The sequence below is a fragment of the Abrus precatorius genome, unplaced genomic scaffold, assembly GCF_003935025.1.
Source record: "Abrus precatorius isolate BTA unplaced genomic scaffold, Abrus_2018 Scaffold3, whole genome shotgun sequence".
Classification (NCBI taxonomy): domain Eukaryota; kingdom Viridiplantae; phylum Streptophyta; class Magnoliopsida; order Fabales; family Fabaceae; genus Abrus; species Abrus precatorius.
In genome coordinates this window covers 1,659,500-1,685,592 of record NW_020874373.1, presented here as the reverse complement: position 1 = coordinate 1,685,592, position 26,093 = coordinate 1,659,500, and the positions used below count along the sequence as shown (strand labels likewise).

Sequence of the window (26,093 nt, the reverse complement as noted above, 5' to 3'; positions counted from 1 at the left end):
AACTTACAAATAGTGTTTTTGTGAGAATATAAGGGTAGAGTATTTTGTTACACGAGAGAAAAGAAAATAATATACTCTTATTTTCATTTACCCCTCTCTCTCTCTCTCTATATATATACTATAGAAGTTTTTTTTTATCGCATATTTAGAGTTTGTTTAACCAAAATTTTCTTATGAGTTTTTTTATTCAATTTTCAGTGTAGAATTTACCACAAGAGAGATTTATTTAAATATACATTTAATAAATTTTTTTATAAACAATATGACATAAATTTAACGATAATTTTTTGAAATAATTATTTAAATAAGTAGAGTCGTAAGTCTTTCATACATGATTTCAAGCAAGTTTTTATTCAGTTTTATTTTTACATAACACTCGTATTTTATAATTTTTATCCTGCCAAATAATCTCATAGAAATCTGGGTTAAAAAACACATTCTTCAACAAATTTTTGTCTGTTATTGATAGTTTTTTAAAGTGCACTTATTTTATAATTTGATTTATTTTGAAAAATTGCTCAGAAATAATTACAAAACATGTATTGCTAATATTTGTTTAATAATAAATAATATAATAATTTATAATTTATTATTTTAATACACGTCAAATATATGATAAAATAAAAATTTATCTTATTATTATTTAGTTTTTATATCATATATATTTTTTATTCTATTATGCTTGTTAAATAGTCCTTCATTTAGTAGGGCGTGCTAAATTTTTTAGATAAAATTCATGTTAATAAAGTACAAGATTTGAATATCGAATCTAGCAAGTTTTCACACTTCTTCTTACGAAAAAAAAATATATGTTCATTTTGTTCAGGTTCTTAAATACTTTCAGCACTATTTTTTAATTAAAGTTACACTTTCATAGCTCACTACAACATTAAATACTACAGTTTCGTCGATAGTTTGAATTTTAAAATACTGCAAAAAATACTTAAAAGATTATATCTATTTAAAAAAAAAACTCGTGTAATTTTTCTGGTTTTGGTTTGAGGGCGAATAAAAAGGCAAGGTAACTTTTTCGCGTTGAAGCTTTTCCATCCTGTTTTGCGAACGAAAAGTGGAAGCTAGGGGAACTGAGTGATTTAACGGTGAGAGCGATGTACATGCTATGGGCCATGGTTCCTCCTCGATTATGCACTGTTGTTCCTCTGCATGCTATTTTCATCCTTAACATCTTCTCAACTCTCACCACATAGGGTTTTCATTTTTCTATCTGGTTAATGTTGAATGTTGATAAATCACTCTCTGCTAGGACCTACCTGAACAGACTTGTAGTGTATACTAAGCTCTCGTAAAAGACTTTTTCATTTCTTTTGATCTTTGTCACCTTTCGCAGTTTCAAGCAGAATATCTATACATCATTTATTTATTATGCTTTAAATGTCTATTTTATGTTCAACTCGTGCATAAGAAAACTTGTATGGTAAACTATTTTAAACTTTCAAATTTCTTTCATATTGATAAGTTGTTTTCATGAACTTACCAAATCGACAAAATGATTGTTGAAGTTAGAAAAACATGGTTCGAGCTTGGAATTAATTTTTTAAAGGTTATAACTTATATTCTTACAATAGACTTTTCCTTTATTCCCCTTTTATGTTTCAGGTAGTCTCGATCAAAGCGTCTATTATATTATAACAATTCCTTCTTCAGAGAACCAGAGTCCGTGACATGAATGCCGAGGAGAATCTTGTTACGGATGAAGTAGGTTTTGTAATTCCAGAGTTGACACGTTAAAGATTCTTGTCTTCTCATGCTGCATAGAATCTTAATTTGCCATTGTTTCTTTTAATTATATTTAAATTTAAATTTACCTTAGGATGATGTTACAATGAATTAATTTGTCCATCTCTGTTTTGGGATCACCAATAGCAGTCTATGTTGACATTTATTGTAAGTGGCTGTATTGATTTGTACTCATACATCTTGCTAGGATGGAGGGGATGACTATTACAAGCGCAGCAAGGGATTGAATAAAGAATATAAAGATAATGCATGGGCAGATCATCGAGTGGAAGTTAAAAAAGGTGGCGGGGAAGTTGTATGTTATAAATGCTTCCATGGAGGAACACTGCTGTGAGTTTGTTGATTTCAGTTTTGTCTGTAGATTAGGCCTTTTACACCTATTTATAGTCTTATGATCGACTCCTCCTTTACAAATGTTTTGTTACATAGAAATTCATTTCCTTTCTTTTCCTCTGTAACTTCTAATGTCCGGCTGTACATTATTTTTTGCAAGCAATTCATGGTTATAAATTGGTCAACCTGAGAGACTTCAGGAGCACTTGGGAGCACAAACTTTATCCATGTCTCATACAAAATTGTTTCCTCCCTCAAGTTGCTTTTGTGCTGGGGTCTTAATTATATGTATCTAATTTTATTGTTTATTAGATAAAGACCTTTTACATTTTCTGTTCCCTTTCTTTACATGATGACAGCATGCTTCTACATGCTCTGAACTGCTTGTGGATATTCTAACAGTAGTAATTCCATGTGTTTCCTGTAATGTTATCGAACATTTGGTGTAATATGAAGTGCTATCTTATAAACTTTGACAGAGTCAACGTTGAATCTCTGTTTCATGATATTTCAGTTAGGTTTTGGTTTTGACGATATATTTGACAATTCTGCTCTACATGAAGCACTTGCTAAATGCAACTATTGATGTTCACGTAATATACTTAGATTTAATATTATTTGATAGTTGGAAAAGGAGGGCTGCTATTCAAGAAATTAATCATTGAACAATTCAAGTGAAGGAGAATTAACCAAATTCTGTTTGACCAAATCTGACAACCCTGCATTGCTGCTTCTTTCCTTTACCTGCCTCACTTTTCTATTGCGATAAACGACTTGTGTGGTAAAGATTTTCAGATATCAGACATGTTGGCTACTTCCAGTTTGTAGTAACGGAAATCTTTTGCAATGATTATTTCAAGTTTCTAACATTTTGGCATCAGATATGTTCTTTTACCTCAGAGTAGTCTCTTATGATAAACCTTTAAAGTTGTTATTGGAATTTTGAATGTGAGCTCAATCTAAGATTAGGAAAAGGTTGGGCTTATATCTCTGTCATACTCATAACCCTCTCAAGTAATTTTAGATTCACAAGTCTCTTGCTTATATGTCTATAATTTGATGCTAACCCATTAATATGAGACTTTTATTGTCTAACACTCTTCCTCAAGTCCAACTATCTTAGGTCTAGTTGTGACTTGCATTTTACATTTTTTTTAGCCTAAACTTGTACTTCAAGTTTAAGCCTTTACTTCAGTTTTTTTCCCCCCATTAATTGTTTGAGCTTGTGCTCCTTTTTCTTTTATTTTTTTAATGTCATAGGTCATTTTTTGCTTGAGCCCCTTTTTTTGAAGTTTGGGTCTTTCATTTTTATTTTTTCTAGATCTGGATTCTGATATTATATTATGATGATTTTGAATGTGAGTCTAATCTAAGATTAGGGAGAGATTAAGCTTTAAGTTTCAGTCACCTGTCTTTTTAAAATACCTTAGGAAGAAAACTTAGAGTTTTGGTTCTCTTACTTATATATCCCCTTTGATTTGTTTCTAATATACTAATGTGAAACTTTTTTTATCTTAACAGTTTTGGAAAGAGTAGGATGTTAAGATTTTGCATCCTTGGATTTAACTTTTGTGGTTATGTGATCAATTTGATTGGTCAGAAATATTCATAATTACAATTCTCTCTCCTCTCTTACATTTGTTATGGGTTATAGTTGTGTTTTTGGCTTCACCTTGGTGTTCTCCTCATTGTGATTTAAGAGGAATTCTGTTACTATTATGTGAAGAGATTGGACAAACCGACAAAGAGGATGCAAATTTGGCTTCTGACTTTCTATTTTCTTTTTCTTTCCATGATTAAGAAGATATCTTGGTATTTATATAAAAAGGGTGATAAGGTGAAACATGTTTTTAGTTCTTATTAATATGACTAAATTTGGTTTTAGTCCTTCAAATATTTTTTGGTTTGTTTTAGTTCTCAGAAATTTTAAAACTTTTGAAAATAGTTCTTTTTACCACTTTCATTGACACGCATTTAAATATGCAATGTCACTTGTCACCTCAAAATGGTCATTTGACATGACATTGCTACATGCATGTCACTTCATCACAAAGTAGTAATAGGGGGTTTTTTAAAAATAAATTATAATTTATGATGACTATAATCTACAAAATTATATTTTGAGGACTAAAACCAAATTTAGTAATATTTGTATGGAATAAAAATATATTTAAGCCTTTAAAAAAAATTTTCAGCACTATAGCAAACATTTTCTGACATAATTCCATATTTAACTTCCACTTTTATGTGTAATAAATAATGGAAACTGTTTTTATTTGTATCTGTATTTGTTGAAAATTTACATAGGCATTAAGTCTTAAGACATATTTTGTTTTTACTTGATTCTGTTTGTTGATGTGGAACTATATTTTAGATGTTGCTGTGGAAAAGGATGTGAAAGGAGGTACCATCCCTCTTGTGTGGATCCTCCTCTCAATTACATTCCTCCAGGGTTTTGGCATTGTATCTGGTGCGTTAAGAAAAAGATTGAGCTTGGCATGCATTCTGTTTCTAAAGGAATGGAATCCATATTGGATTCTAGAGAAGTGGTTTCAAACAATAAAGGTATGGTCCATAAAAGTTCCTCCCCCGACCCAAATTATGTTAATGATTAAACCCCTGTTTTAATACTTAAGATTGCAAGTGTTGGTTAATTTAATTTAGTCTGTGACTTTACAAAATTCGTTCATTTTAGTCCTTTTTCACCTTTTCATTTTGCACTAAAAAGAACTAAGATGAAATGGTGTTTAGCAAAGTTAGGGACTAAAGTGATTGATGCTTGCAATTTCTAGGACTAACTTGAGGGGTTTTGTCATGCTATGTTTCACCTCTATTTCTTGTTCATGAAATATATAATAGATCTGGTTATTGGTGATAATAACTGATAACTTAATACCTTGTTGCTAGTGATGCATATGGAGTACTTTGTCAAGTATAAGGGCCTTGCTCATGCACACAACCGCTGGATTCCAGAAACACTATTGCTTCTTGAGGCTCCTAAGCTTTTGGCAAAGTTTAAGAAGAAAATGAAGGTGTGTTTACCCTTCATAGTCTTAGAAAGGACAAGCAATATATTTCTGGTTTGTAATCTGTACTTTCTTCAGAAATATCTATGAAAAAAAAAACTTCTTTGAATGCCAAATTATCAGGTTATCAGGTGGAAAAGAGATTGGAGTATACCCCACCGCTTGCTACTAAAAAGGGAAATTGTATTATCAAAACAAAATGACCAACATTATGATGGGCATGATAACAATGATTCAATTTGCCATTATGAGTGGCTTGTAAAATGGACTGGTCTTGGTTATGATGATGTTACATGGGAATTAGATGGTGCTGCATTTTTGACATCACCTGAGGGCAGGAAACTCATAGATGATTATGAAAGTCGTCGGAAGAGAGCAGATAGACGGTCAAAATATCATTTTGAAGCTAATGAGGTGCTTCTTTTGATTTAACTAAATTTAAAAATTATTATTTTTTATCATAATATCTTATTTTCAAAAGTTTTAACTCTTTTAAGTTTACTCGGAGTCTCAAACCATTCTGGGATTCTAAGTAACTACGATTTTTATACTCCTATAAAAATAGAAAGAAAACAGACGTTGGTTTAGGAAAGCATAATGTCGTTTACTTGTTGACTTGACTACTTGATTTTAATCTGAATTGGTTTTCCTGTATGCATTCAACTGAATGATTTATAACACTTCATAGATGCAATTGTAGGCAAAATTAAATGGGATCACATAATTTTATGACCTGTGAAATGTGGAAGTGTCATTAGTTTGGTGTAATAATATTTTATGATATTAAGAAAATTCATTGGTTATGATGTGAAAAAAGAAATACGGGGTTCTTAGGCAGGACAACTATGTCCATAGTCAATGGTAGGGGTGGCAGTGTGAGTTATTATACAAAGATAATTATCACTATCCTGAAATTGTTGCTTCCTGATGCCAGATTTTTTCTCCCCTCTCTTCAGATTAATGATTAGTCATTGATAACAAGTCAAGTTGGAAAAATCCTGTGATTGGGGATTTGAATCACTTATTAGAATTACACTCATGAACAGAATGATACTTTAATACACCAAAGCAAAATATCTTGTCTTTTGTTTAGCTAAAAATGTTTCTTAATAGCCTGTATGAAACATGTCCTGGATTTATAGTACGAGTAGGCTTCTCTAATGAGCAGTTTGTTTGACACTGCAGGAGAGCGAAACCTCCTTTGCAGAATTATCAAGGTTGCCATTCAGTGATTCACCTGGTTTTTATTATAACCAGCATTTGGGTTATGTGAACAAGCTTCGCATGTATTGGCACAAATGTCGAAGTGCTGTCACTGTAGATGATCAAATTGACCAGGTCATTTTTTCGCATATACCCTAGTTTTGTTCTTTTTATTATTATTTCATTTCTTAAGTGTTGTTCATCCTTGTTTTCTGTATATATACTATGAAATTTGTCACATCTTTAGCTATTGTGTAGTGAAATAGCACTTTTGATGTTTGAAGTACTTCATTTTAATAAATGAATCCAAAAAGGCTACATGACGCAATCTTTAGGCTCTATTCAATTTGAGAATTGTTTTCATAAATAATTACAAAAATGTTATTGTTAAGAAACTTAGGCTAAACTTACTCCTAAAAGCTAGTTCATAGGAGGAAGACTATCTTAGTCCTTATAAAAAATATTTTAACTCTATTTTTAGCCAATGTAGGATATCTTAACACATTTCTCTCGATCTAAGATTGGACATTTAGTGTGTGAAGTTTACACTTGCAGGATTGAACATTTGCATGGGTAGCCAACAGGATTGGACATTTGTGGGTAGTCTAACATTTAAATTGGAAAAACTCTAATACTATGTTAAGAAACTTAGGCTTAACTCCCAAAAGCTAGCTTATAAGAGGAAAACTACCGTAGCTCTTATAAAGAATATTTTGACTCTATTTTTAATCAATCTGAGATATTTTAATGTTACCTTGTTTTTACATTGTTCCTATTTTCACAAATTTGTATAAGAAAACTTGAAAACAACTTTTTTGTGCATGGTCATGAAAACTGAAACACAAGAAACAAACATCTGTGAAAGAGCTGTGTAAGGACATGTAATCTGTAGTTTGCATAAAGCATAGTATACTTTCTAGGGTTTAAGGTATTCTATATGTGTGAATAGTATATTAAAGTTCTTACATGTATACATGCACATGGAGAGGGAAGAAATAGATGCATTGTCACTAATCAACCAAATACTGTAGCTACTTCTTGCTTCGGTGCATGCTTATAGTAAAAAAGGAACTTTGACATATTGGAATATCAAAGTAAAGACATGCTACTGTGCTTATTAGATTGCTTGGTTTATTGTTAAACTACATTTGCAGGAGCGGGTTATGAAGGTGATTTTGTATATATTATCTTTGAATTGTAATGTGAAGAGGCCTTTTCTCATCATCTCAACTTTTAATGCCCTCTCTGTATGGGAAACAGAGTTCTTACATTTGGCACCATCTGCCAATCTTGTAGTTTACAAGGGAAACAAAGATGTACGGAGTAGCATCAGGGCATTAGAGTTTTTTAGTGAAGATCATGACATCTTATTTCAAATATTGTTGACATCTTCTGATATCGTTGTTGAGGTATATTCTTTTATTTAATATGACAAATAAGTGGCTTTTCAGAAACAATTTAACTTTTTACATATTCTACAATATCATGCTCGTCATGTTTAAATATGATACACAGGATTTACATGCACTAAGATGCATTCAATGGGAAGCAATAATAATTGATGAATGCCAGCGATCTAGAATTTTAGGACATTTTGACCATATCAAGATTCTAAAAGCTGAAATGAGGCTCCTTCTTGTTAGTGGACAAATCAAGGTAAACTACTTGTGTTTGACATTCATATTATCCATCGTATTGACTTTTTCCTTGTGGATTTTCAGGAAGATCGAGCTGATTATGTCAAACTGCTTTCATTCCTTAAGTCTGGACATCATGGGTCAAATATTGCTCAAATGGAAAATTACTCTGATAGCATTTCCAATTTGAAGAACCAATTGGAACAATATGTTTTATTTAAGTGCAATACAGGCTACACTAGGTTTGTAGAGTATTGGGTTCCTGCCCACCTTTCTAGTTTGCAGCTTGAGCAGTATTGTTCAATGCTGCTTTCAAACTTAATGTTGTTATGCTCAGGCCAAAAATCCGACTCTGTTGATGCTCTCCATGACCTTATTATCTCAACAAAGAAGGTAGACTTGATAAAAAAAAAACAGGACTTTTAAGCTGAAATCTCATATATCACATTTTTTGTCATCAACTTTCTGTTCAAAGTTCCTTTCTTGATAATACTTTAATTCTTATAAAAGCTATAGCTCTAAATACATTGTGAATAGGACAGGATGATGATAGTTTCATATGTGGTTAATGTTTACAGTGCTGTGACCACCCTTTTCTCCTGGACCAGTCACTGCATAATTTTGTTACTGAAGGTCTACCAGTTCAAGAGCATTTAAATATTGGAATAAAAGCAAGTGGAAAATTACAACTTCTTGAAAAAATCCTTTTGGAAGCAAGAAGTCATGGGTTAAGAGTATTAATATTATTTCAGGTAATCAACCATAGAAGCTCCTTGCCTTTTTTTCTGTCCGTCTTATTTCTTGTATCTTTGCAAATTTACTCACTCCCTGTTATATTGAGAAAGAGCTTTAATGATGATTGCTTTATTGTGCTATCATGCCACGTTTCCTCATTAATGTAATACTATACTTACCTAATATGTTGTTTATACTGCAGAATTATAGGATAATTTGATAATATTGATATTGCTGATTTGCTATCTTGTTGTTTATAAAGCCAAAATTACCTGTTGTTTGTCATTTTAATTTAGAGAACCTATCAGGTCATTATCAGTCTTGTAATATACTTATTCTATAGATTTTAACTTATACAGTACCTTTTTAAATGAGTTATTTATCATTATTTTTGTCTTTCCACTAAAAGTAGGGAATGAGGTCAAAATCCCCTCCTTTTAGATGGGGTCTAAAGGGAAAAAAAGAGAGGTGTTTTTGGTCTTTGACTATGATGCTCCAGTGCCACATGTATTGTGGAGGCTAACACCTTGGGTATTGAGGCTTGGAGGTCCTCCCAGCCATTTCCTTCTCTTGGGTACAGACCTTAGCCCTTCCCTTGTGAGTGTGACTTTCCTGCTACCATATTGAAACCTTGTTGGGGAAAAAGGGGAGGTTTGATTACACTTAGGAATAATCTTGTTGCCTAGTAAATTTCCCATAATACTAGTGTCTCTTCCTATATATTCACCATGTGAATATACAAAATTTCTGGTTTCTTCTAATTACTATTTATACTGCCTGTCAAGGGTGTAGAAATATGAGAATGGCTCTTCTCATACAAGCTATGTATCATATTGTGATTGTTTAACTTCATGTTTAAAAACTGGTGTATTTTTGGATTCCCAAGGATTCAGTTTTCTTTCTTTCATTTTATAAAACTACAGTCAACTGGTGGTCATAGAACGATTGGGGATATTTTGGATGATGTTCTCTGTCAGAGATTTGGTAAAGATTGCTATGTACGGTATGGTAGAGGTTATATCCCATTAAAGAAGCAAGCTGCTTTAGACACATTTAATGATAGAGAAAGTGGAAAATTTGTCTTCTTGATGGAAAGCCGTGCTTGTCTCCCTAGTGTTAAACTTTCCTCCGTGGATACTGTTATTTTTTTTGACAGTGATTGGGACCCACAGAATGACTTAAGAGGCCTACAAAGGATGTCTATCAGCTCACAGTTCAAACAGTTAACCGTTTTAAGATTGTACTCATATTTCACTGTTGAAGAAAAGGTTTTAATGCTTGCAAAAGATGGCATAGCTTTGGAAAGCAATATGCAGTTGATTAACCAGAGTACTTGTCATGCCCTGTTAAAATGGGGTACTTCCTATCTGTTCAATAAGCTTGATGACTTACATGCCAGTGTTACCTCAATCTCTACTACAGACATCTCTGATCATTCAATTCTAGGTGATGTAATCTGTGAATTATCATCTGAATTGATTAGTGGTGGTGGTGGTGATGATTCCTGTTGTCATGAATGGTCATTCATATCGAGAGTACAGCAGAATGGAGGGGAATATGCAAGGAACATTTTATTACTAGGAGAGAGATTAATTAAGAAATTGGGCTGTGAGCCATGTGCCTTTTCCTGGAGTGATCTCCTTGAAGGAAGGCATCCTCGATGGAAATTTGTGTCTGTTTCATCTCAGAGGATCAGGAAAACAGTCACACATTTTGATCAAATACTTAAATATTCTGAAAGTGAAAATGATGCCATTATAGGAAAGAGGACAGTGTCCAAGGATAATGTTGATCCCAATAGGAGGAAATTGTCCAAGGATAATGTTGATCCCATCAGGAGGAAAGTGTACAAGGTTAGTCTTGATATCCAGAGGAGAAAAGTGTCCAAGGATAATGTTGGTCCTAAAGGGAGGAAAATGACCAAGGTTAAAGTTGACCCCAAGAGGAGGAAGATGTTCACTGATACTGTTGATACAGAGGGGAGGAAAGTGTCAAATCATGTCATTGGTCCTAAGGCTAAGAAGGTATTCAAGGATATTGTCAATTCCAAAGGCAGGAAAGTGCCCAAGAATGCTTTTGACTCCAAATATATGAAAACAAGGTGGAAGAGCAAGAAGAGTCTAAGTGTTGTCAATAGGGCAATTAAATCAAATGGTACCGCTGGTTTTTTTCCTGCCACTTTTTATAGTCCTTTGCTTATTTCCTCACAAGTTTTTTCTTGCAAACCACTAGTTTTATTCATGGCAAAAGTATTTTTTTGGTGGATGGGGATGATTCTAAAAGGTACATGCTGGTACTGATTCATTTTCACACCCACAGGTAATGCCAATGGCTTGTCTAACGTACCTGATTCCATGGTGCATCCTTTGACCGATGAAATTAAAGGAGCAAGCACTATAAACATGCTATTTTCAGAGAAAAAGAAATTGCTTGACATGCGGAAGGGCATCACATTCTTGTCAAAGCCAGATATATCAGGTCTTTGTGATGTTCTACAATTTTCGGTAAGGTCTCAATACATATTCCAATAACCTTTGCTAAATATGCATGTTTTCTGTTAAAATTTTCATAGGAGACCTTGAAGCAGAGGTCATGATTCCCCAAGTCTGTACAAATGCAACTTCTTTAACTTACTGAGTCAAACTTCCAACAGTGATATTACATTAAATCACAGCCCAAACTAGTCTTCATTTTATCTCCTTTTAAAACCGTTAGAAAAGAACTAGGCATAACTTTACCCCAAAGGCTAGCTCATTGGGGTGGAAAGGAGGGGAGGGGCTTGTCCTATCTTATAAGAAGTGCTTTAGCCATTTTTAAAACTTAGTACACCCTTCTGCTTAAACTAGACATTTCGAGCATGAAATTTGTAGGATTGAATATTTGTGGGTGGCTTAAGATTAGGATCAGATGGACTCTAATAGACTAATAGTATATTAAAAATGAAATAGGTCTATCTTAAACTCAAAATAGCTAAGGGGGGACGATCACCTTAGTCTTATAAGGAGCATTTTGGTTATTTTCCTATTCAGTGTGAGTCATCTTAATTAAAATTAGTTACAAAGCAATTTCAACTGAAACTTAAAACTTCAACTCCATACCATAAAACTTCCGAACATTTTTTTTTGTTGAAACCCAGAATCTACTCCAAAATCAACCAATTCTCACAGGTAAGCTAAACCCACTATTTGGATGTTAACAGTTGTTTTATTTATACCAATGTCTGTCCTTGAATATGGCTTGCTTTGCATTCTTTGCTGTTGGAATGATTTTCTGGTGAGGGCCTCATAGGTACAAAAAATATAGCTGAAAAGAGATGAACAATCACTGTATTATTGCTGAAATCAAATCTTTGTCAGGGTGATACAGTGCCTGAATGTAGAAGACTGACAAAAGGTAAATATAATGGAAAAAAATTGTCTTTGGCAGTTAGGGAGTGCCTAGCTTCTCCCCAAAGTCTTGGACTAGTCAATCCCAACCTAACCCCCCACATTGCTCACTGCCAGTGCTTCGCCTTATATCTCATACAACCAAATCACATTTCCACTATACTCCCTATTACCCACTCAGCAGTTAGTTACACAGCAGAGATCCTCTACATTGCACTTGTTTTTATATGTTTTTGGAAGATTTTTAATGTATACCTCAGTTATTTGGGCACTAGTTATTTTGAGGGTCTTATCAGGGTCAATCAGATTTTGTTGATTGGCTGAGCATGAAATTCTTTTCATGGTGAAGAGATCACTAGAGCAACAAACGCATGTTTCCAAATAAGTTGGAGCTTATTGGAAACAAGCAACCACTAATGTTGCCAACAAATTCGGTAGATCATTATTGATAGAGCAAGAAAAATAAAAGATTTGTCATAAAAATTAAAAACTAATCTAGTTGGAGAGTTATTTGGTGGTGAGCAAGAAAACAAAGGATAGGGAGAACCATAAACAACACAAAACAAGGGGGCCCTTGTTTTGGGGAGCTATACAGTGATGGGGTATAAAAGTCATGTGAGGTGGTACTATTTTGATACCATGTTGAATATCAAGAGAGATTGAAGGAGAGAAAGAAAGGAAAAACATCAAGATGGAAGGTAGAAAGATTATATTAATAATTAGTTAAAATACTTCAATTCCAAACATTGATGTTATACTATACCTCATACATCATATATTAATAGCCTACGTCAAGTACTAGTCTAGTGCAACTTGTATAGGGCCAGTTGAATGACACTCAAGGCCTACTTGGTGGACAAGAGAATATGATAAGATCACTTTTTCTACCATATCTTACTTATAGTGTTTGGTTAATCAACAAGATTTGATGAGTATATATAGGTTTATCTTATCTTACTCTTAGTATTGTTAAGAAACTTAAGTCTACCTCTCTCTCAAAAGTTAACGCATAGGAGGAAGACTACTTAAGTCCTTATAAGGAGTGTTATGGCTTTATTCTTAACTAATATAGGACATCTTAACACATTCTCTCACGTCCAAGACTAGACATCTGGTGCATGAAGTTTACAAGACTAGACATTTGCAGGTGGCCCAACAAATCTGAATATTTGTGGGCAGTCTAACATTCAAACTTAATAACCTTTGATACCATGTTAAGAAACTTGGGTCCAAAGGAAGATTATTCAAATCCTTATGTGGAGTATTACGGCTTTATTCGTAGCCAATGTAAAACATTTTAACAAGTGTAAATTTATCCAATTAGGGGTATGGGTTAGAAATAGATAGGGTAGGATAACATAATGTATCTAGTTTTATATTTTGATGATATGTATTATATATAAAATAAGATAAGAATTTATCTTACACCTATTCTATTCTGTTTTCATCGAATCCTCATATATATATATATTTTTTTATACTATCATATCCACCAAAGGGGTCATCAATGTATTAACACCATATAACTTCACATGTTTTTGCTAGTAATTAAAACTGGACTTGTCTAGAGAAGTTTTCACTGCAGTGGAGCAGACATACTTATGTGTTCAATTTGAGTAGTTTTATTAGTGAAAGAAGGGATGCTATTAAAAGGAAAGAATTTGAAAGTAGGTTAATTTGTAATATTATTGATCTTCCACTGCTTGCTTGGAAGCAGTTAGTACCACACTAGCATTTGTTATGTTGATAGCATTTTCTATGCAACAACCATGTTGCAATGGTTGGATTATAATGATTTTATATTAGTAAGACAAGTATTTTTTGAAAAAGAAAGACAGCTTTGATGATCCTTTAATTTCATATGCAGAAAAATGTCAAGGTTGTTGCCATGAGGATTCTTGAGCACTTATTCAAATATTACAACATTAATTGTGAAGAAGTTTCTACGGTGCAGGCTTTTGAAATATCTGTGGTTTGTATTTGCTCTGACTTTTTTATATCAAATGACATAGGTATCTTGTCAAATGTTTGTTTGAATTCTGGATGAATCCTTGTGCATCCTTTGAGAAAGAATGGAGCCATTTGAAGTAATTTTTGTGCTAGTTTGTCTCTCTTCTATTGATTCAAACTTGTCTGTTGTTCTTAAAGCACGTCTGACTCTACAAAGAGTTGGCTAGCAACATTGAGTCTTTTAGCAAATGTTTTCTAGTTTCTACGTTATTTTGGTCAAACTTTCTACCTGTTAAGAACATTGAAAGCTGTTGAGGGAAGTTGTGAATTATGAAAATGTTGACTGCCCAATTAAGGCCATTGATTGAGTGATCCAAATGTTGACCATTCATTGGGTGGCCTACTGAAAGTTGATTGATTGACAAATTATGATGGCAATACCCCTCCAACCAATAATCTGCTATAAATTGTGTAAGTTGGGATCAATTGCTGTAATGCATCATCTAAAGCCTTTTTACTGTGTCTCATTTCTTACACACTTTCAAACCCTTGGGAGCTGTTTGGTTTTAGAAAAAAATATATTTTTACCGTTTCCTATACAAATATTTGAAAACAAGAAACAATATGAAAATAAGGTGACATTTTTGTTATCAAAAGTAACAATAATGGTCCTTATTTTCTCCGTAGTTTCTTCAACGTGGATTCCAACTGCTACCATCCACCTTTGAACCTAGAACATAGCTTCCTTAAAAGAAAAAACAAAATCCAGCAGTTTTTGTCAACATGCATTCTCTTTTTTTTCGGATCGTGGTGTATGGTGGGTCAAAAATCACATTGGAGTTCAAATCACCTGCTTTGCCATATCTGTTGCAAAAGATGTTTTGAGCTGCACTTTTTTTGCACACTCTTGTTTATGCAAGTAATTTTTGTCATCATTGTGTCATAGTTTTCTAATGAAACGTGTCTACAGTGTTGGCTAGCAGCTTATTTTTCAAAACACAAGATTGATAGGAAATATTCACTTTTCCTGGCGAAACTGTACTTGAATTTTGATTGCAAGGAAGAGGAAGCAGCCAATGTTTACTCTGAACTGTGGAAGCATATGAAGGATTTTTCAAGTTGTTTACAAAATGGGTTTTTTGAGAAATGTAATATAAATGGCGCTTCAGACTCCAAGACACCTGAGCTGAAAGATTTGACACCGGAGAAGCAGAAGGATTTTCAAAGTTCTCATGATTTAAAACTTGTGACATCTGCCACAAATGAACATGATCATCAAAGGAAATCTCCCACACAAGACCAGACTTATCCTCATGAAATTTGGTTATATCAGAAGACACCTCATAGTATGCCTGTGGAAACAGATGCTATCTCCATGGAATGTGACTCAGAAGATGACAGAATTCATGCTATGACCTCAATAACAGCAGAAGTTTCATCCCTTGAGCACTGGAGTAATGATGTCAAACCTGTTACAGATTCTTTGGGGAGACAAAGTCTTGTTAGAAGTACACAGATTACAGATGGAAAAGTTTCTGAAGAGCTTCAAAGTTCAGTGAATGAAGTGGTTACTATTGACAAAGTTATGAATATGTCTACTCATCCTGTGCAACCTGACAGTGCTAAGACAGATGCTGTAACTAGCTTTAGTACTGTTGTGCCTGGGGTCAGAAAGTGCTACACTGTAACGAGTCCTGTATGTGGTGAGTCAATTACTTTGGAATTTGCTGAGACTGACTTACCCATGCAACCATCACATGCAAATTTATGCCCATTGCCTCAGGTTAGTAATTTTTGTATAAGAAGACTTTTGGTGCTATTCTCTAGTGTTTATTGATCTGTGTTGTTGCAACAAAGCTACTTAGAGACAAACTCTGGTCAACTTTCTTTTGTTTTGTTGGTACTGCAACTGATATAAAAGCCTTTCTATATTTACTTGGGAGGTTAAGTTTTTAGATTGGTTCTTCCACATGATACTAGTTTGTGGCCAAACATTTTTGAAGTGCAATTCAGGGTATCCTTTTTCTTCCATTTCTGCTTATTAGATGATAATTGTGGCTTACGCTAGCTACATGTTTACTTGTTTATCCTAGTGGCCTTCACACATGGAAATGTGATATGAATTTTTAAGTTATTATTTAGGCATGTAAAAGCATCTCCTATTATTAGGTCAAGTGGTTCTTCAACATGTTGAAAGAAAGGATGTATCTCAAAATTTATAATTGTGATGGATCCTTTTCTACTTACAACCACTGCATTAACTCTCTATGACCATACTTTTAAACTAGATTCATATTGAGCTCTTATGTTTCTCTATATGAAAAGCTTTATAGAAGCAGTAGATTCATTATCTGACAATGCAGAAAAATACTATTTAATTTCGTTTACCAAAAAGTTTAGGGAATTTTTACATTTTTACGCAATGGCATCAAAGGTATGGTGTATGACACTTGAGAAAAAGGGCCAAGGATAGAAATATGATGAAAGAAGGGAGTGGTGTGGAGAAATTGGTTGGAAAAAGGGGGGAGGGGGTGTGTAACTGGACAGATGAAAGAGGAGATTGGGAAAAGAGAATTGGAGAATCATATTCACGAGTGTAATGATGAGGGAAATCGTGCTGGCATGTGAGGGGGTTATGAGAGAATTTAAGACACTGGAGATGATGACTTTGGTAAGGGGAGGAGTGTACGTTACCCTACAGTGTTTCTTCCTATTTAAGGATCTTAGCTCCATTTTTCAGTTGAATATCAGTATAGTATAGAATTTCTCAATTCCTATCATATATTATGTTGAATTTGACTTAACGTAACTTAACCCTGAAAGCTAACTCAAAAGAAGATGATTGTTTTAGCCTTTATAAATTCTTATTTAGTCATATCTATTCTATAATCGATGTGGAACTTCAACACCCTTTTCATGCTCAAGATTAAACATCTAGAGCATGGAAATTGTAGAAGTGTGTTTTTTTTTAATATAGCACTTGACAAGCTATAGGACTAGGTAGGTAGCACTGGGAAAGCTGTATAACCAAGTTGTACTGGGAAATTCATGGGACCGGGTTAATTGCACTGAAAAATTTCATGAGATTAGATTTTTTTTTCCCCCCAGTTAAGGGTAGTCCAATATTTTGGGCTTTTAAGTCTAACTCAATCGCAAAAGTTGGCTCGTAAGGTGAGAATTGTTTTAGCCTTATAAGCTCTTATTTAGCCATCTATAGTCAATGTGAAACTGCAACATATTATATAGCATGTGGCGGGAAACTAATAATCATGGGATTTTAATTTGGAGTGCTTTGAAACTATTCTTGTTGTATGAGTTCATACATGCTACTTGTATATTACAGATTACAGTTTCTCCTAGTACAGTCATGCCTCTAGATAATGTTTCTTACCATACTAGTGAAGATCATTGCAATGGCCTTGTTGAACTAGTTAACTCTTCCTATGTTTCACCTGTGATACTTCAACCCTCTACCAGTGTGCCCATGGATGAAAATACCATGCATGTACCACACAGCATTACTAATCCTGGATATATGAACACTGATTATTTTCAAGCTCTCTCTGTGACATCTGAAATGTCCCATGTTGCCTACCCAGACCCACTACTAATTGAAATGGAGAAAATAGAAAAGGTGAAGGAAGAAGCCTTCAAGATACATGAGCAAAAAGTATGCGCAGAAATCCTTCTCTTTCCCATCTCACCCTTTTTCTAATATTACCATTTGGTTTCTGGTTTATGCAGCTTTCAGCTTTCGTTTTGTTTGTTTATCAAACAGATATTGCAGCTCAAATCTGACTTTGAAAAGGAGCTTGAAAAGTTGGGTGAAAAGTACAGGATGTTGCTTCAGAATGTCAATACTGATGTAGAACTAAAGAAAATGGAACTTGAGACAGAGTGTAAATTAGTTTTAATGAACAAGGTATTAGCTGAAGTTTGGATGCAGAAGTTTGATAGTTGCAAAAGAGCTGTGGAACCGTGCACAGAACAAGGTATGGATCATGCTTAAGGTTCATTTGTTTGTTGGGTCTGTTCATTATGCACTTATTACTTGACATCAATGGTTGTTAGGAACAATAGGACAGAAACCGAATAGGAAGATGAATCAACATTTAAGTTCTTGTCTCATCTATTTCTTTTCTTAGATATTTGTAATCTGGACTTATTTAAGATGGGTAATCACCAAACTCACTATTAGAATCCAAAGTCTGAATTCACCAATCCAGATTTAAAGGAAGTTGTCTACTCTTGACCCATTTACTAGCTTATGGACATTGTTTGCCTGAAAATATTTCTTTCGGCTGTCTCAATTAGGCCTTCTTCCAAAATAAATGAGGGATTGGTATGCAATCTGGAAAAGCACTTATGAACGCAATAAACTGCTTGACTGCTTCATTGATGGTTGTAACTAATCACTGATTATGTAAAAATAGCTGACAGAATTTGTAAGAGGGGTTTATTGGCACTACTTTTGGATATTTACACAGTCTAATTTATTACAATGCTAATTTTCAATAAATTCCCTTGAATGATATCATGATTATTTTTTTTTTATCACTTATCTGTTTACATTAACAATCAATTAACGATTCATTTAACTAAAATGAAAATAACATATCACATTTTAACTTTCCACCTCACCGTGAATTATAGAACAGAAAAAAGTTTTCTTCATTTTGCCGACATTTTGTGTTTTACTGTATGCTCTATAAGATAATTCATGTCACTTTCTATGAGGGATTGATTAATGTCAAAATTCTTTGGTGGGCCAAATTTTTGTTATCTTGCATCTTTGGGAAACTAAATTTGGGTCTTTACTCAATTTTTTTACTATCACTATTATTATTCAATAAATGTTTCATATTTGTGTTTGCTTTCACTTATTTCATATTTTTAAAAGGTTTACCCCTTGTGTGTATGTCTTAGTTGACAATCACACACCTTGGAAATAAAATATCAATATATTCTCTGATTTATATTTTAATTAAACAATTCATAAATAAGTATCAAAGTGAGAAAAGTTTTAAAATATAACTAAGTTGGAATAAGAAAAAATTTGATTCACAAAATAGGCCACTTAATTACAGATGTTTTTTAGGTTATTGGGATTGGGAGTTAACTAAGGGAGTACTGGTATGCAACTGAGAGTGCCATCTGTTCCTGCCAAATAAATGTGTATCAAGTTGAAGTGATGAAACGTACAGGAGATGTGAAGTGCCTAATACTCTATGGAAGAGAGGAAAATGGGAAATGGACATGTGGAAAAGTGGGAATAGGGGACTGAGTTGGAGATCTTAATATCAAGACTAAACATCTAAGATGCGTAAGTGGCGTATTGTAACATATTTCACACTGAAATATCTTTTGGTAATAACCATATAACCAAGCCTTCAGCTTGGTGAAATTTAATTCAATTTCAAAATATTAGATTAACATTTATATTGGGTATTCTATTTTATTTATTTGGGCACGGTAAATTAAAATTTGTAATCGGTCTAGGGTCTCTGCTTATCCTATTTTCTCATAATTTTGTAGCCTACTTTGGCTAAATCTACATTTATTACTGCTTTCTCCCTCGATATACTCATTTATTGATCTGGAGGTTACAATATGATGAAGACATTCTCGATTATTGTTTGTAGATGTTATATGTTGATTAGCAATGCCAATAACGCTGCCTTTAGTATTTTAAATTTTTTTATACCTAAACCGCATTATTGAAGTGATGAATGTGCCTTCGCATGCCTTCCATAATTGCTGTTTCATGCGCTTGCAACTCCTAAATCTTATTAGCTCTTCCCTTCTGCAGTGGCAATGCCTAGTTCTCCTTTGACTGCTCAAAGTCTTGAACAATTTATAGAACGTCCACCCATACTTCTCCCGTCCTTGTCCACTTCGACGTCGGTGCCGGATCCACCAACAACCGTTCCAGAAATCAACCCAGTTGGAGCATGCTTTGATTCCATTGTTCAGTTGTGCAGCGATATTCATGATAGCTGTGATTTACAATCCCTGTCCCCACCTCATAGAGACTCTGCAGCTGCCTCATATTATCCAGTACCTCTCATGTCAAATCAATGGAGTGGAATATCAGACCAGCCATTGCCACACAGTTGATTTAATTGCAACATCACTGATACTAACGAAAACCCTGTAAAACATGCTGGCAGGACGTACAATTAACTTTCCTTCCCTTGATGACTTAGCTTTTCAAATCTTTAGCTGTCTCACTTGGCTGGTGTACGTAGTACCAAATTCTGAACTAGTGTACTCATCTGGTGCAATGAATGTAAATTTGTTTGCCTTCAAGATAACCTTGTAAATATATATGTACTTGCCTGAAACAATATCGTAAACACCACAATTTCTTGCTGCCTCAGAAGAGAATTAAGAGATGATCACATTTCTTTTTTAAAACCCAGCTGTCTTCGATCCGTCACCACGGTCTGCATTTCTGCACTTCCTTTCTGCAGTTGAGTTGAGGATTGGGTTTTGAGTTTGGTCTGCAGCGTAAATCCACAGGAACATATGATGGTTAAACTTCATATATTTCCGAAAGTGTTTATATATATATGTCTGTGTGTGTGTGTGTGTCAACTTCTATGAACCTGCATAGCAAGAGATGCGAATGGATGAAAGCAAAACCTGGATTTGGCGCCCCTTGCAATCCCAACTCCTGAAACTTCTCTACCACCTCTATACCACCCAAATTATTTTTTGTACAATTACTGCTGTATATTGATTTATAGGAAAAATGACATGTAGCTTCAATTTTGAAAAATAAAAAACAATTATACTAAATATATTTTCCATATTGATGTGATGCAACAAAATAATTTATCTCAACTTTTAAAAAGTCAATTTATATAATACAGTCATTCTGACATTCATATTATAAAAATTAATTAATCCTTTTTTTAACTAAAACTAACTTAAGTATGTTTAAGAGTAGAGATGATAAAGTGGGCTTAGTTCAATAGGTTGACTTGTTTAACTTGTCTAAAATAAGAGGTTAAGTTAGAGATTTTACTTCTGAAAGTTTGCATAGTCTGCAAAATGTAGGTCAATGATGAGTCAGCTCATTGAGCTTATTTTTTTTATTAAAAATAAAATTTAGTTATTTATCAGTGAATGTTAGTATAGAATATTTTTCTATAATCTTTATAAAATTATTATTTTTAAACATATCATATAAATTTAGTTGACTTGCTAGCCCATAAAAAACTAGAATATCTAGTGAATTAACTTCAACTGACTTTTGATAAAGTGAGCTAAATTGCTTTATCGTCCCTAGCTAAGGGGTATATACAAACATATATAAAGCAATTATGAACATATAAGAGGTAGCGTTGATATTATATTGGAAATGATTGTGTATGTACACATAAATTTGAGGGCCTTTCCGTATAAAAAAATTAAAATAAAAGTCCTGTATAAATAATATATATATATATTTTGATCATTATAAATGAACTTTTTGTTTTATGAAAAAGATTTAATTTTTATATAGTTATAAGTGTAATTTTTTATAATATAATCTATCAATAATGTCTTATTACATTATTAAAAAAAGCTCTCATAACATGCATTTCAAAAGTAAGATTTAATTTGAAAATGCAAATAAAAAAACTTAGCTTTTAAAGAAAATAATATCTTTTAGAGTTTTTTTTTTTTTTTTACTTATTACTTTATTCATTATTTGACCTCTCTTTTCATCTTTCACATCCCATGACTTATACTTACGTGCATCATATGATTTATTTATTTATTTTCTTAAAAACTAAGTTAGTACATATAGAGAGAGTTAGATGGATATTTAATTCAAGATTTTTGTGATTCCACTAATGCAAGTCAATATATTAGAAACTTGAAGAAAAGAGAGAGAGAGAAGAAAAAAGAAAGTAATACAAACAACTGAAATCCCATTACAATATTAAATTACAAGTTCCTATTCGATATTTAGGGAACTTTGAAGCTGCGCTTCTATTGTTGATTTGCTAAAGGCTTGATAAACTGAATGAGAATCGTTGCACTTGCATAGATACAAAGAAAATATTTCTAAAAGTGACTGTAAAATTAACAAATTGGAAGAGGAGCACCATTCCACTCCCCAAGGCATTCTAGAAGTGGATCAATAATTTTACCCTGGCATATTGCTGTGAATAGTTTGTCACACTCTTCACCTGGTGACCTAACCTTTTCTCCAGTTAACAACCCAGTTCCCAAATCCTCTCTCACAAACTTGTATAGTGGGTAAGATCTGCATTCTTTGATCTTGTTTGGAACTGCTGGATTGCCACTCTCATAAGCAGCTCTTGCACTTTCAACCTCCTTTGGCAAGAGAATCTTCAACTCATCCTCAAAAGTAGCAATCTTTTGAAAGATTGATGTGTTCAAGTTCTTTTCAGTGTCAGCATTTACCAAGGCATGGTCCACAAGCACTTGCCTAAGTTTTTGCATCAATGGGTATGTAGCACTGCATGGATCGTCTATGTAAGCAAATACATATTCCCTATCAACCACTTTTAGTAAATCTTTTTCACAAAATCTAGAAGGATGAAGTTCTCCATTGACACCTGTGGTGAGAATCTTCTTGGAAACTTGACTCACAATGTTCTTGACTGAGTTTTTCAAATTCTCCTCCAAATGCCTTAAGTCAATTGCTTGGCAAAGTGCAATCAAGAATGTGGAAGACATGAGCTTAAGGATCTCAATAGCTTCATTTGTCTTTCTAGATGAGATCAAACCCAAAGAGTTCACATCCTGGTTGTGTTGCTCAGCACTTTGGACATGGCTTGTAACTGGATTTGCAAGATATTGGAGTTCAGAGCAATAAGAAGCCATGGCAATTTCAGCTCCCTTGAAACCATAATCCAAGCTAGGATTTCTACCAGCAGAGAGATTTGAAGGCAACCCATTGTTGTAAAAATCATTGACAAGTTCAGAGAACTGAGCAAACATGAGTTTACCAATAGATGCAAGCGCCAAACGTGTGTTGTCCATAGAGACTCCAATAGGGGTTCCTTGGAAATTACCACCATGCAAAGCCTTATTCCTTGACACATCAATCAAAGGGTTGTCATTCACAGAGTTAATCTCTCTTTCAATTGACTTGGTTGAGAAACGAATCACTTCAATGAGAGGACCAAGCCACTGTGGGGAAGTTCTAAGTGCATATCTATCTTGTTTTGGTTTTTGCAAAGGGTCTATCTCATGCAACTTCTTGGCTGCTTTCATGTAAGAACTTCCATCCAAAATGTGCTCCATAATAGCTGCGGCCTCAATTTGACCAGGATGGTGCTTCAACTTATGTGTCAAATGATCAGTAAATTCAGGTTTCCCTTGCATCACTTCAGCAAAAATAGCTGAAAGAACTTCAGACAACACAGCTAGTATGTTAGCCTCAAAGAGAACCATAGAAGCCAAGGCAGAACCAACTGCAGTGCCATTAACAAGGGCAAGACCTTCCTTGGGTTGCAATTCAAAGAACTCAGAATTGATGCCAGCCAATTGAAAAGCTTCCTTGGCATTAAGCACTTCTCCAGAGGGTCCAACAGCTTTTGAGTTGGGTCTTCCAGTAAGCAAACCAGCAATGTAAGAAAGAGGAACAAGATCTCCAGAAGCTGTGATTGTACCACGAAGTGGCAAACATGGAGTAATGTTCTTGTTAAGGAGCTTGGTGATGGCTTCCAAGATTTCAAATCTGATGCCTGAGTACCCTTGAAGAAGGGTGTTGATTCTCACTAACATAGCTGCTCTTGTTGCTGTGTATGGCAGTGTGTGGCATGATTCAGTTCCATTGCCAAATATTCCAGCATTTAAGAACCTGAAGAAAAAAAAATGAATTAGAATCAAAAGCTTTGATTTAACATTATTAATGATAAACTAAAATTCATTTTGAAGAAAGCATGTTGCATATACTTGTAATAATTATTATAAAACACTAGGATATAAATGAATTCAGATCATGGGAATTTAATGTGACAATTAATAGTAAAAATTTACACTAACACCGCTGATATAAAAATTATCTCTTTTTTAACTTTCCTAATATAAATGAATACCCCGTTTGACAATCACTTTCCAATTTTAGTTAGATAGGTAAGGAATTTTGTAAAATCCGTCGAACTTAAAATAAAATAAAATAAAATAAAAATAAAAATTAGAGAAGTTAGGTTAGGAATTTTGAAAAAGTCGTCGGAGTTAAAATAAAAGTAAAGCAACTAGAAAGAAAAAACAAAGTCAAACATGGTTTTTTTTTTAGTTGTTAGCAGTCACACCAACTCCTCGTCATTCGTCAAGTTCAAATTACTATTTTGTCCCCAGTTGTTCTAAGTACCAAACCCCGTAAGATGCTATAAAAAATTAGTGGCTGTTTTGACATCAAAATCATGTTTCCGGAAAATATAATTATTTCTGGGAGAACTACTCTCGACGGTTTCGACTTAGTACCCTGCCAGAGGGGATTAAACTTACGTTTTATTCTTAAATTACTATTTTATTTTAAGTTTTATCAGTTATTAATAGATCATTACACCACATATTTATTTATTTATTTATTGTTATAACACTTGTGTGTGATTATTATTATTTCAAGAAACCAACACTTGATGTTTGGATTTGTTTACTTACTTAAAAAGATAAAACACCCTTTAAACAAATTTCTGATTATAAATCAATTCAAATGCAAAATGAATTATAATTATAATATTGACAAATATTCAAAAGGAGCGGGTTGTATCTTATCTTAATCATGAAAACACGGAACGCCATCAATCGTAAAAATAAACTATAATTCTATAAACAAATTTTATTTATAATATCAAATGTTCAAATCTTGAAGTCACTTTAAGAAAAACTTATCCTAATCGAACAATCAAACTCGGTTTTACAAGCGAAAATTTGCGATAAAAGAGCAAAAAGATCACGAAAATCTTTGAATAAACATACATAAGTTCTCTAAAACATCATTAGATGGGGTAATATTTTACGATGCAGTTAACTCAGGTAACGTAGCAAGCAGCACTCAACGCATGAAAATATGGACAGACGTGTACGTAGCAAATATACAAAACAACGCAACGTAGACAAATCACGCATGCGGAGAGTGAGCATAATAGTGTCAAAGCTCATCAGTTTAAATTATATTTAACAAAATATATAATTTAGATTTTTAATTACATTTTGTAATTTATTAACTTAAAAGAAACGAAGAGTTAATTACCTGATGAGCTCTTTTTGCAAAGCACCACCTTGTTTGGTTCGGCGGTGTGACGTGGCACCGAAGCCAGTGGTGACGCCGTAGCTATCAGTGCCGTTGTTCATACTATTCATCACCCAATCACTACTCGCCTTAACGCCATCCCTCGCCGACTCCGACAACTCCACCGTCACGCCGTGGCCGGCGACGGCAGCCACCTGAGCAATCGTCAGTGTCTCGCCGCCGAGCCGCACCGCCGGCTTTCGGTATTCCGCCACCATGCGCTTCACCTCATCCAAGTGGCTTCCCTTTAGTGACTCAGCCGCCACTCCCCAATTCAAAGGGTCACTGCTCTTGCGAGTAGTAGAAGTGCAAAAGGAACCGTTTTGGCTTTGGTGGTTGCCATTGGTCATGGTGGTTGCTTCCATGTTGATTAACAATTAAAAACTATATATTATACGAGGGGATTAAAAGGGAGCTAAGTTTTGAGAGAGAATAATATAGCAAATGAAACCTTAAGGTTATGGATTTGCTGAGAGGGAAAGGAAGATTTGTGGGCTTTATATAGCAGTGAGAGGGGAATTTTCAAATGTAATGTTACGCCATCGTGTTTGGTAGGTGGGTGTGTGCGGCAGCACAAGGGAAATGGGGGTTGGTTGAAAATGAATCAAGACCGTTTGATTGGCAATTCAATCATGACATTGGAGTTCTTTGGTCCAAGTGAGTGGACCGAACAACTCAACGTGAGTGAGTATGGTCAAGCCTAGCCTGCTGCATGTCCATACCATTAACATGTAATTATCTTAATCATTTACTTTAAATGGGCCTGCTTATTTTAATGTTTATTTTTTTGTCTTCAATCTAA

General features: G+C 34.0%; 2 protein-coding genes across 2 annotated transcripts; one reads left to right on the top strand and one right to left on the bottom strand.

Moving 5' to 3' along the window:
• Window positions 1-1,053: 1,053 nt before the first annotated feature.
• On the top strand, window positions 1,054-20,145 carry LOC113860822. The gene is made up of 18 exons (XM_027493338.1): window positions 1,054-1,100; window positions 1,618-1,716; window positions 1,946-2,088; window positions 4,466-4,656; window positions 4,999-5,123; window positions 5,241-5,531; window positions 6,303-6,455; window positions 7,475-7,729; window positions 7,836-7,976; window positions 8,042-8,350; window positions 8,536-8,709; window positions 9,616-10,846; window positions 11,012-11,196; window positions 13,946-14,050; window positions 14,999-15,811; window positions 17,372-17,698; window positions 17,807-18,020; window positions 19,838-20,145. The coding sequence occupies exons 2-18, from the start codon at window positions 1,684-1,686 to the stop codon at window positions 20,143-20,145; spliced, it is 4,998 nt and encodes a 1,665-aa protein (XP_027349139.1). The 5' UTR covers window positions 1,054-1,100; window positions 1,618-1,683.
• Window positions 20,146-21,919: 1,774 nt separating this feature from the next.
• On the bottom strand, window positions 21,920-25,763 carry LOC113860764 (phenylalanine ammonia-lyase 1). Its single transcript, XM_027493270.1, has 2 exons — window positions 25,253-25,763; window positions 21,920-23,854 (listed from the first exon to the last, which is right to left on the bottom strand). Exons 1-2 carry the CDS (start codon window positions 25,654-25,656, stop codon window positions 22,105-22,107), a joined length of 2,154 nt encoding a protein of 717 aa, XP_027349071.1. The 5' UTR covers window positions 25,657-25,763; the 3' UTR covers window positions 21,920-22,104.
• Between the last annotated feature and the right edge of the window lie 330 nt (window positions 25,764-26,093).

Bases quoted from the DNA above. Each gene is read 5' to 3' on its own strand.
- LOC113860764 (XM_027493270.1), bottom strand. From the start codon at position 25,656: ATGGAAGCAACCACCATGACCAATGGCAACCACCAAAGCCAAAACGGT. The intron at 23,855-25,252 runs GTAATTAACTCT...TTTTTTCTTCAG, and splicing joins TTGCAAAAAGAGCTCATCAG to GTTCTTAAATGCTGGAATAT.
- LOC113860822 (XM_027493338.1), top strand. From the start codon at position 1,684: ATGAATGCCGAGGAGAATCTTGTTACGGATGAA. The intron at 2,089-4,465 runs GTGAGTTTGTTG...ACTATATTTTAG, and splicing joins TTCCATGGAGGAACACTGCT to ATGTTGCTGTGGAAAAGGAT. The intron at 5,124-5,240 runs GTGTGTTTACCC...CCAAATTATCAG, and splicing joins AGTTTAAGAAGAAAATGAAG to GTTATCAGGTGGAAAAGAGA.